The 12,658-nt window shown below is 45.7% G+C and overlaps 2 protein-coding genes across 2 annotated transcripts in view; both read right to left on the bottom strand.

The window, feature by feature from the left end:
- Positions 1–12,658, bottom strand: part of LOC126203881 (nucleoredoxin-like) — a 294,997-nt gene that overhangs the window by 206,752 nt on the left and 75,587 nt on the right. The window contains exon 2 of the mRNA XM_049938263.1: positions 5,249–5,349. The gene's annotated coding sequence lies outside the window, so the exon portion shown is untranslated. The remainder of the gene's footprint in view (positions 1–5,248; positions 5,350–12,658) is intronic.
- The window catches only part of LOC126204314 (nucleoredoxin-like), a 131,839-nt gene continuing 124,425 nt past the window's right edge, over positions 5,245–12,658 (bottom strand). Inside the window, exon 4 of the mRNA XM_049938699.1 lies at positions 5,245–5,349. Within this exon, the coding sequence (XP_049794656.1) occupies positions 5,245–5,349 (105 nt within the window). The remainder of the gene's footprint in view (positions 5,350–12,658) is intronic.

Raw genomic sequence — 12,658 nt, 5'->3', positions numbered from 1 at the left:
CACGTCTCCATTCGTCCCTGTCGCGACACCACTGGAGGCGGGCTGCACGATGTTGGGGCGTGAGCGGAAGACGGCCTAACGGTGTGCGGGACCGTAGCCCAGCTTCATGGAGACGGTTGCGAATGGTCCTCGCCCATACCCCAGGAGCAACAGTGTCCCTAATTTGCTGGGAAGTGGCGGTGCGGTCCCCTACGGTCTTGGCGTGCATCCGTGCGTCGCTGCGGTCCGGTCCCAGGTCGACGGGCACGTGCACCTTCCGCCGACCACTGGCGACAACATCGATGTACTGTGGAGACCTCACGCCCCACGTGTTGAGCAATTCGGCGGTACGTCCACCCGGCCTCCCGCATGCCCACTATACGCCCTCGCTCAAAGTCCGTCAACTGCACATACGGTTCACGTCCATGCTGTCGCGGCATGCTACCAGTGTTAAAGACTGCGATGGAGCTCCGTATGCCACGGCAAACTGGCTGACACTGACGGCGGCGGTGCACAAATGCTGCGCAGCTAGCGCCATTCGACGGCCAACACCGCGGTTCCTGGTGTGTCCGCTGTGCCGTGCGTGTGATCATTGCTTGTACAGCCCTCTCGCAGTGTCCGGAGCAAGTATGGTGGGTCTGACACACCGGTGTCAATGTGTTCTTTTTTCCATTTCCAGGAGTGTATTTATTAAGGGGTATAATATATGATAGCTTCGCTCACGTTGTGCAAATTGCCCAGTCTTTATTCATTCAATATTTGAGAATAATACCACTTAGTGACTTCCGACAAACTTTACACTGGATTATAAGCTAATTTACACATGAGAGTACGATTCTTTAAAAAAAATCAGTGGTGGGGCGTTAGTGTTATTATAGAAGAAATCCGATTAATTCTGGGTATACGATAAATCGCACAAGTCTAAGGGCTGTCAATTCGACTAAATACCTAGGAATTACAATTACGAGCAACTTAAATTGGAAAGACCACATAGATAATATTGTGGGGAAGGCAAAACAAAGACTGCACTTTGATGGCAGAACACTTAGAAGGTGCGAAAACACACTAAAGAGACGGCCTACATTACACTTGTCCGTCCTCTGCTGGAATATTGCTGCGCGGTATGGAATCCTTACCAGGTAGGATTGACGGAGGAAATCGAAAAAGTGCAAAGAAGGGCAGCTCGTTTCGTGTTATCGCGCAACAGGGGTGAGAGAGTCACTGACATGCGACTTGGGTTGGAAGTAACTGATTCAAAGGCGGTTTTCTTTGCGGCGAGATCTACTTACGAAATTTCAATCACCAACTTTCTGTTCCGAATGCGAAAATATTTTGTTAACACCTATGTAGGGAGAAATGATCATCATAATAAAATAACAGAAATCAGAGATCGAACGGAAAGATTTAGATCTTCCTTTTTCCCACGAGCCATTTGAGAGTGGAATGGTAGAAAAGTAATATGAAAATGGTTCGATAAAGCCTCTGCCAGGCACTTAAGTGTGAATTACAGAGTAACCATGTAGATGTAGGTGTACCTTTACGCCTGCATTACAAGACGCGTAGTGTGGATGTGGGTAGTCAGACGCAAAACCGTTCAGTTGAAAGGTGGCTACACTGAGCCACAGCGCCAGAGATCGCGCCAGAGAGTTTTGTTTCGCCGCCTCCACTGGCAGTTCTTGTCGAGATGTGGCAGTAGTCAGTTCCTGTCGAGAAGTCGTAGTGGACAGTGATTATTGAGATGTCGTAGTGAAAAGTCCTTGTCGAGATGTTGTAGTAGGGAGTGCTTGTTCCATGTTTTATGCAGTTGTTTGATGGGATAGACAGCAGATGTTGTTCGAATGGAGATATTGTAATGATCAGAGTGCTTTTCGTCAATATATATGAAGGTAAAATATTCCCTGTTTTTTTTTCATTATTTCAGTGTCTTAAATAATGCGTCATTACAGGTCCAGTCAACAAAGCATCTGGCTTGTGTTCTTGGATTAGAGTGTAATTCTGGTTTTCTTGCGTAATTATAGTATTTCTATTTTCTTTAATTACTTCAGTATAAATGATATTTAAATTTTTTTTGTGTTATTGAAGAAGAACCGTGCCAGATGTGTACGTTGAGTCATACTTCCACACACAGAACAGCTATACTTATGCTTTGGTTTCGTAGGTTTTATAGTTGCTGGGGACTTAATTAATTAATTGTATTAACGAAAATTTTTATTTCATTCCTTGTTGTTGTTCTATGCAGTCAGATTGCGTACTAAAACTGATCAGGGCCAACCGTTTACGAGACTTCGTAATCGGACATACAGCGACTGAAAAAATTTTAAAAAGTATTTGCATTTTTTTTTAATTAAGCCCCCATGCACAGTGTGCGTGCAGTGTGTTTGACGGCTGTGTGCACCTACTGACCAACGCATACGCCAACTGCAGTCTAGTCGATCGCTCACTCATTCAAACGGCGTGTAATGCGAGCTTTCGTCACGGCCTACATGGATAAGACCGTCCACCGAGAGCACGGTTTGCGCTTGTTCTCAAGGCTAGACTCAGCAGCAACGTGTGATTTTGTCGAATAAGTGGTAACACGTGTCTCGACGATGTCACACGGAGTTTCAGGTGTTACTGTGAGACACTTAAGAATCTGAACAGTTTCAAAGCCGAGAAGTTTGCTGATGCAAGCAAAAGCAGTTAAGGAAACAATACACTTATTGCTCATTCTGCCACAAGCGCAATACCAGAAGCACATACCAGATCATTAGCAGAGTCGCTTCTGGGGAAAAATTCGGAAGGAAACGTGTGCAGGCACGGAAGTACTGTACTGGGAGAATAACGACAGAAGTTGAGTTCTGATTTCACCGCGCGGCTCCGTCTGGCGTTAACACCACGTGGACACGCCAACATCCCTTCGTTTGCTAGTGTTTCTCTGCACGCAGGTACCTCTTACCAACGTCATTTGCCAGAAAGAGAATCCTGTTTATTTCCTTTATGTTGTTCTTTTGCCGAGCAGCAAACATTTATTTTTGAGTAGTTTGAATTATTCAGCCGAGTCCAGATTTTGCAAAACTATCAGTTACAGTTCCTAGCGGTTTATTATTTTTAGTTTGTCATTAAAACGGGAACGGGACTGATGTTAACGGCATCCGGTGCACAATTCGTTTCGTCGAAGTCGGAACAATTTGAATTTTTGACCCAAATATTCACTACTGGCCATTAAAATTACTACACCACGAAGATGACGTGCTACAGACGCGAAATTTAAGCGGCAGGAAGAAGATGCTGTGATATGCAAATGATTAGCTTTTCAGAGCACCCACATGGTTGACTTCAGTGGCGACACCTATAACGTGCTGACATGACGGACGTTTCCAACCGATTTCTCATACGCAAACAGCAGTTGACCGGTGATGCCTGGTGAAACGTTGTTGTGATGCCTCGTGTAAGGAGGAGAAATGCGTACCATCACGTTTCCGACTCTGATAAAGGTCGGATTGTAGCCTATCGCGATTGCGGTTTATCGTATCGCGATATTGCTGCTCGAGTTGGTCGAGATCCAATGACTGTTAGCAGAATATGGAATCGGTGGGTTCAGGAGGGTAATACTGAACGCCGTGCTGGATGCCAACGGCCTCGTATCACTAGCAGTCGAGATGACAGGCATGTTATCCGCATGGCTGTAACGGATCGTGCAGCCACGTCTGGATCCCTGAGGCAACAGATGGGGACGTTTGCAAGACAACAACCATCTGCACGACGTTTGCAGCAGCATGGTCTATCAGCTCGGAGACCATGGCTGCGGTTACCCTTGACGCTGCATCACTGACAGGAGCGCCTGCGATGGTGTACTCAACGACGAACCTGGGTGCACGCCCGCATCTCGTGGTCGTGCGGTAGCGTTCTCGCTTCCCACGCTCGGGTTCCCGGGTTCGATTCCCGGCGGGGTCAGGGATTTTCTCTGCCTCGTGATGGCTGCGTGTTGTGTGCTGTCCTTAGGTTAGTTAGGTTTAAGTAGTTCTAAGTTCTAGGGGACTTATCACCACAGCAGTTGAGTCCCATAGTGCTCAGAGCCATTTAATCTGGGTGCACGATTGGCAAAACGTCATTCTTTCGGATGAATCCAGGTTCTGTGTACAGCATCATGATGGTCGCATCCGTGTTTGGCGACATCGCGGTGAATACACATTGGAAGCGTGTATTCATCATCGCCATACTGGCGTATCACCCGGCGTGATGGTATGGGGTGCCATTGCTTATACGTCTCGTCACCTCTTGTTCGCATTGACGGCACTTTGAACAGTGGACATTTCATTTCACATGTGTTACGACCCGTGACTCTATCCTTCATTCGATCCCTGCGGAACCCTACATTCCAGCAGGATAATGCACGACCGCATGTTGTAGGCGCTGTACGGGCCTTTCTGGATACAGAAAATGTTCGACTGTTACCCTGGTCAGCACGCTCTCCAGATCTGTCACCAATTGAAAACGTCTGGCCGGCCGGAGTGGCCTTGCGGTTCTAGGCGATAAAGTCTGGAACCGAGCGACCGCTACGGTCGCAGGTTCGAATCCTGCCTCGGGCATGGATGTGTGTGATGTCCTTAGGTTAGTTAGGTTTAATTAGTTATAAGTTATAGGTGACTGATGACCTCATAAGTTAAGTCGCATAGTGCTCAGAGCTATTTGAACCATTTGAAAACGTCTGGTCAATGGTGGCCGAGGAATTGCCTCGTCACAATACGCCAGTCACTACCCTTGATGAACTGTGGTATCGCGTTGAAGCTAAATGGGCAGCTGTACCAGTACACGCCATCCACGCTCTGTTTTACTCAATGTCTAGGCGTATCAAGGCCGTTATTACGGGCAGAGGTGGTTGTTCTGGGTACTGATTTCTCAGGATCTATGCACCCAAATTGCGTGAAAATATAATCACATGTGAGTCCTAGTATAATGTATTTGTCCAATGAACACCCGTTTATCATCTGCATTTCTTCTTGGTGTAGTAATTTTAATGGCCAGTAGTGTATTTCCGAGTAGATTTATGTAATGCTGATCTCAAGTCGAAGGTTGTTTTGAGCACCAAAGTGTTTTTTTACTAGTGATTGTCTTTTACTAAGCAGAAACGCTTTAGGCAGAAAATTTACAGTTCCTGGACAAAAGATGCAAAGTGATAGCTGTCGAGTTGCTGAGCAGACAGTAATGAGATACGGCTGCGTCTTTGACAGTACAGCAGTGGCCGGACGCGCAGCAGAGCTGAGGTGAGCAGTGAGCAGTGAGCACTCACCGGTCCGAGCTGACGAAGATGACCTGGAAGCGGTGGCCACGGGCGCGCACCTTGTGGTAGGTCTCCACCAGCTGCGGAGTGAACGCCTTGCAGGGCGGGCACTGCAACACACCCGTACCACAGTACCTCATATTAGGGAAACACAAACCACACACTAACAGACATCAACAGTAGCCGAAAAGTTCTCATATATATATATATAGCAACAGTCTCCAACTACAACACACAGAACGCCATAGTAGCAGGTAAAGAAATAATAAACCAAAGCACAGCTCTGTGCAACAGAACTCTGTTCTGTGACCTAACAGAACTTTCAGACGACCCATACCCATTAACAACACCCCCCATCTCCTCCCTCCTTCACACACACACACACACACACACACACAGAGAGAGAGAGGGGGGGGGCGGGGAGGGGGAGAGGAGAAGAGAGAAAGAGAGAGAGAGAGACCTCTCAGAGCCTACGGTCAAAACAACATCAAAAACTCCCGTCCAAACCAAACTGTTTTCGTATCTTCTAAACAGTGAAACAATGCATGTTCAAAAGGCAGTTTCACACTGAAGACACTGTGGAAACTAGTAAAAGTAAGTGAAAACATATTGCATGACACATAGACACATAGTTTTTCGCATAGAATGAAATAATGTAAACCACAAATGCAAATAAGTTTTCTATATTAAGTTCTCTTTCGTTTGAGATGACGAACTGTAAAAGAATAACAAATGCTTCAAATGACTCTGAGCACTATGCGACTTAACTTCTGAGGTATCAGTCGCCTAGAACTTAGAACTAATTAAACCTAACTAAGGACATCACACACATCCATGCCCGAAGCAGGATTCGAACCTGCGACCGTAGCGGTCGCTCGGCTCCAGATGTAGCGCCTAGAACCGCACGGCCACTCCGGCCGGCAAAAGAATAACAGTTACACTGCATTCTAGGTTGCAAAAATATATGATGTGCTAACAAAGTATAAAAAGTTGTTTCAGTTTGTGAATACTTTACGTAAAAGCTGAAATTCTCTATGTATGAGAGTAAAGAGAAATTTTTCCTGGTATCTGTGTACTAATAATAAAACTGTAAATCGTCAGGTCTGTCTGTCTATTTGAACACTCTAACCTCCAAAAGTACTACACAAATTTTTACGGGATTTTCACAGGTGATTTGAGTGTAGCTTGGGGCAACATACAGGATTCATTTCATCAAAATCGGAACACGAGAAATATATTGTAAGTTAAAATCTGCTCGGCGTAATAGTTCGTATGTTTAGTCATCACAGCATAGCCAACGAACCAATAAATTGCGTCGTTAGTTTTGTAGTACACCAAAGTACCAACACATGGCACTGTTAGTTTTTTTTAAGTCATAGCCAGTGAAAGATATATTTTGGGAAGTTTACGTCAGTGACAGAATTAAGTGTCGCGACCCGATGTTTACAAATACAAACTGAGCCGGCCGCGGTGGTCTCGCGGTTCTAGGCGCGCAGTCCGGAACCGTGCGACTGCTACGGTCGCAGGTTCGAATCCTGCCTCGGGCATGGATGTGCGTGATGTCCTTAGGTTAGTTAGGTTTAAGTAGTTCTAAGTTCTAGGGGACTTATGACCACAGCAGTTGAGTCCCATAGTGCTCAGAGCCATTTGAACCATTTTTGAATACAAACTGAAATTGAATGTACTTGGCTAGGATATACGGATTTACTGATTTTACTCTGTGTGTTAAAACTTAACAGTAGTGCTGAGCTGTGGTAGGACCGGCGCCAGTAGTATCTCTGACATGAATACGACCGATTTCCTAGTACATAGGTTTGTCTTGGGGCTTGGGCCGGCTCGGGATATAAGCGAGTGCCGACCGCGAGTAGAGGGAACAACGCTTTGAGAACGGAAGGCGGCTGTGAGCGAGTCGGCGAAGGCGGGAAGAAAGAACTGTCTGCTCGAAGCGGAGTCAATTAAAAAACAAACGATACCTTTTTTTATATATTGTACAATGTAGGTCACAAGCCTTTAAACAGGATGACATTCATAAAATTATAATTATTACCTTCAAAACATAATCTGACGTAATAAATACTTTGTTGACTTGCAGTCGTGGTAGACACTGAAATCTCCGCTGCAGTACTGTGGCGTTAGCAGCTCGTGGTCTCGTGGTTGGCGTTGCTGACTCTCGTTCGTGGAAGAGTTCGATTCCCTGCCGTGTTGGCGTTTTTCTCTGCACGGTACTGCCGTGCGTGATGACCTCACCGTCATTACATCATCATCGACGGCCAAGCCGCAAAGTGGCGTTAAATGATAAAACAGACTCCCGCCCAGTGATGCCTTAGGCACATTTGACGATTCTGCACTAATGTTTACACACGGTACATGCAAATAAAAATACTAAACGAGACACCAACACTCTAAAAAAAGGTGTTTGCATCAGTTATCAGTAAATATCTCTGTTGTCGTGGAATTCGCAATGTTCCCTTACTTTCTGAACAGCTCTCCCGTAATGAACATTGTGACAAACTTAAATTGTATTTCTTATCTAGGCTCGAACGAGAATCGCTGTATTTCGCGAGCAGTGCGCTACCGCTTGTGCTGGCCGGTCTTCCCCACGGAGGGCCTTACTGCCGTTTTTTGCCACGTCTTCCTCTCCACAGCTTCTAAACTCCTAAAAGGTTCTCCCCCTGAAATGTTCAACTAGCACCTCACGAACGTGGGTCAGAACTCTCCACAGACTGGAAAAACGAAAGGAGACCCGGTCTCAAGCCTAATCGACGACGAGGTCATTCAACATGAAACGCAAATCGGGTTGGGTGCTGGACAGGCAGAGAAATAGAGCGTATCCTTTTCGAAGGAACCATTCCGAGATTTAATGAAACCACGAAAACGTAAATCCGGGTGACCGGACGGAGATCAGAATCGGTGTCCTCCGGAAACCGAGACCAATCTACTGTCGTTTTCGTGGTTTCCAGTCCGTTGACAATTTCTTGTTACACCATTTCACCAAATTCGATTCAGTGGCTTCTCATTAGTTACTCGATCTATCCGTTTAATCTTCAGTACCCGTCTGTAGCACATTTCTAAAGCTTGTATCCTCTTCTTGCCTGAAGTCTTGAAGTCTTTATCGTCCGCATTCAAGTTCTACAGACGGCTACACTCCAAACAAATAGCTTCAGAAGAGACTTCGACACTTGGATTTATATTAGATCTTAACAGATTCCGCTTTTTCAGAAATGCTTTTTTGCCATTGCCAGTCTTCATTTTACATTCTCTCTACTACAATCGTCTTCATTTATTTTCCTGCCTAAATATCAAAACTGCTCCAGTACTTTTGGTGCGTCAGTTCCTAATCTAATTCCCTAAGGACTGCCCGATATAACTTGACTACATTTCATTAATCTCGTTTCGCTTTGTTGATGTTCGTCTTACAATCCCTTTTCAAAACAGTATACATTCCGTTTAACTTTTCTTCCGAATGCTTTGCCGTTTCTGACAAAATTATATCCTCAATAAACGTAAGATTTTTTTATATTTCTTCTCCTTGAATTTCTCTTCTCCAAATTTCCGCTGGGTTTCCTTCACATTTTTCTTAACGTACAGACCGAATAACATCGGGGATAGGTTACAACCCACTTTATGACAACCGACTTCAGCTTGAGGTCTTCAGCTTTAGTCTGATGGCACTCTCTACGCCGGCTTTATCCTGTGCAAGCCTCGTCACCTACGCCTAACTGCTACAGTCTGCATCCAATTGAACCTGCCCCTACTGTATCGGAGCCTTGGTCTCCCTCTAAGATTTTTACGCCCCCCCCCCCCACTTCCCCCCACTACTAAGGTGATGATTCATTGGTGTCTCAGGTTGTGTCCTGTCACCTGATCCCTTCTGCTGTACCCAGCGATTCGGACACCTACATATGCTGGCGGACCTGCGCGGTCCCACCACCAGCGGTGGGCAAATCGCCGCCACACAGTGAGCGTAGATGAAATCGCACGTGAGTGGCTGATCAGCAGCGACGCCAATGTTTTTATTTTTTATTTTTTCCGCTTCTCTATATCGAGTCGCCTGTTCGCAGTGCTTCCCGTAGGATCAGGTGACGCCACTTCCAGCTCAGAATAAAGACGTCGACACGCCTAGCGGAGGATAACTTGCGTGTTGCTCTCGTTCGCTGCTCAGGCCCTGCGTTCCGGCTTTTGTTTCAAACGCTGACAGCTCCTACAGACTTAGATTTCGCGAAGGTTCTGTGCCGGCCGCACAACAACAACCCATAATCGACTACGTCCAGACCTGGATTCGAGTATTGCATTTTGTGTAACCAGAATGTAATGCTTAATAACGTGCTGTGTGCCACTGCCCGACAGTTTCTTTTAGCCACTCTGTGCTACAATTTTTTCTCCCCGACTGGATTTAACACCTCTTTGGTTATACGACAGCTTATATTTTGTTTCTGTTAAGTGATTATCGTCTTGTTTTTCAGGATGACAATATCCTTCTGAGTAATCGCCAAATGTAGATCCGAATGGAAGACATATTGACTCAATATCCTTGTGAGTAGTCGCCACAGCTAGATCCGAATGGGAAATCATTTTGCCTCCATAACGTGTTACGCAACACGATGCCATCATCATTGACTAACGCAATAAAGCTGCATGTCTTCGGGAAACATAGCACCTGTGGTTCCCCTTGCTTTCGGCGGTTCACAGTACCAGCAAAACAGCCGCCTTGCCACGGTTCGCGCGGCTCCCTCCGTCGGAGGTTCGAGTCCTCTTTGGGGCATGGGTGTGTGTGTTGTCGTTAGTGGAAGTTAGGTTAACAAAGGGAGGCCGCCAATTGTGAAATTCAGATTCGATTCATACTGCGCATAGTAAAAGCTCATGGCCAGAGGTGTAATGTGGCAAGCCACAGCAAATTTGTGTTCGTGGGGTCTCTATTCTAGTTCGAACGTTTGACTTACGGTATACGTATTCGTTTCGGAATATCGTTTCTACGTCTTCCGTTAACTATACGTGGTTAACATTATGAAGACAATTAATAACATTTGTGAAATACAACTTTGTTTGCGGAAAACTTAATGATGTCCTAAGTCGCCAGTTTTTCCATGACAAACGACTTTCAACAACTTATTATATGCATAATTGTTGCAATTGTTGCAAGGTTGCATGGCGCGAGATTCTATCCGGCGACCTTCGGATTACGAACCCGAGCGCTTACCGCTGCACCACGACGCTGTAGAAAGTTATTAATCGTAGAGAGTATTTCACCGCAACGGTTTCTTTTAACTTTCGATTTTCTCGACAACGGCTGAGAAGTGCATCTTGGTGCTTTGCCACATTACACCTCTTGCCATGAGCTTTTATTATGCGCAGTATGAATCGAATCTGAATTTCACAATTGGCGGCCTCCCTTTGTAAGTAGTGTGTAAGCCTAGGGATCGATGACCTTAGCAGTTTTATTCCATAGGAACTTACCACAAATTTCCAATTTTCCAGTACCAGCACAACAGGGCCGTGTTGGCTAACGTTTCAGGTCCAGATCAGTCGATCGCCCATACTGTTGCCCCGGCAACTGCAGCAAATCTGCCTCTCTTCCGGAACCGTATGCGTCGCATGCATCCAGTGAAGACAGCGCACGGGCTGAGCGATTAGACCAGATAAACAGGTGGCTGTCAAGATGCGCTTAACATGTAGTGTGCTTCTTCGCTAGACAGGCAGGTGATGAGTGACAGAGAAGCGGGTCAGAGTGGATTAACTACCGTTGATCTGAGGCACTGGCCAGTCCGCATGAGGTTTTTAGGCGATTTTCCACGCACGTTTAGGCAAATGTCGGGCTGGTCTCCGCTCTTCGTCTCGGAAGACACGAAACACGCACAGTTACGATAACGCGCAGAACAAAGGTTAAGCAGATCACAGACAGCTGCCGCAGGCGGCTTTCCTCTCTTAGGTCACCTGACGACTGTGGCGGCAACATTAGAAAAATACCAAATACTGGAATAAATAACTAGCAAAGCATATGAAGATCGCTAGGAAGAAAAATAAGTGAGTGACAAACAAACAGCTACAACTTTTCGCCCTCAACTTACTTCGCACTGTGACTTTTAAATTCCTCTTCTGCGCTGAATAATCTTTCCCTTCCTCGTAATTTCTCTCCTCCTAGAACCTAGAGGCACTCCGTCTCTCACCTTCAACACTTCTTGTCCCAAGGTCAACAGCCACGCGAAGCCAGTCCGTGCTCCTGAAAACTCTGAGAAATCGCTCTAAAGGGAACCTGTCCAAGTGGGACGCAGGGCTATTCGCTAATTGCTGTTCCGTAGCACTCAGGCTGCGAGGCATTAGATGAGTCATCAGAGAGACGAGGTACTTATTCAAATCTAGCAAGAGGTGGAAGTGGGGGAGGGGACCACGCATTTAAGAAACCAACCCGGCTGTCTGCTTCAGAAGAGACCGAGAGATGCACTTGAGAGTAGGTCAATATAGGCCCGGTTGTCTGGAATAGCAGTTCACTGTATTGGTGCAGTACATACTGTTTTATGTAGGAACGAAACTGTAACACGGGATACACAGAGGTAACATACTGTAAAAATTTTTCTGGTAACACAATAAAAAACTGTGAAACGCCATTGATACAGATTTGGGATATTCCCAGTTCAGTCAATATTAATGACTATGTATCTAAAATAATAATACACTGTGCTATTGTATGTCCCCATGCAGGTCTATAAACACCATCTAGCCAGAATATGAGAACAGTATGCAATAACCAGATTTGAGTATTACAGTCATACGTATATATAGGAGGAACATAATGACATTCATGTATAAGCTGAGCGTTCCACATACTGCTAAACTGCATGTGGGAAAATAGTCAGTTAATTGTGCTTTTGTCTTGTCCTGGTGTTCTAATTACCACGAGCATTAGATTAGCACCGCAGGCACTATTAACGAACTCGTACAGTATTTAATACGTTGCAGTATCGTCGGATGCTAACAAGGTTTGGACGCTGTTCGGAACTGATGATTAGGCGTTCGAAAATTACTTTAAGCACATTCCTGTGATACGTGTTCCGACGACACTGTAGCAATACATGCTTTGGACCTTCTTCCTCACTGCAGGGTGACGCTTTGGTTGAGCAGATAGAAGTACGACTAAGTTTCAACCGTGAAGCTCCTCGATGTTTGTGTTTTATTACACATGTCAAAAAACGTTTTGCATCACCGCGTTTCCGAGAGTTCCGGGACCTGTACAGAAAATTGGAATAGAGATCAACATAAACATCATTTCCGCCCTTTCTATTGTTCATGAAAACCAGACATTGCATGTTTTACCACCACACGGCGATACCATCAGAGTTGGTGGTCAAGATTGCTGTACACACCGGTACTTCCAATAGCCAGTAGCACGTCCTCTTGCATTGACGCTTGTCTGTATTCGTCGTG

Source organism: Schistocerca nitens, chromosome 9 (genome assembly GCF_023898315.1).
Source record: "Schistocerca nitens isolate TAMUIC-IGC-003100 chromosome 9, iqSchNite1.1, whole genome shotgun sequence".
NCBI classification, from domain to species: Eukaryota; Metazoa; Arthropoda; class Insecta; order Orthoptera; family Acrididae; genus Schistocerca; species Schistocerca nitens.
This window is presented reverse-complemented; position numbering and strand designations above follow the sequence as displayed.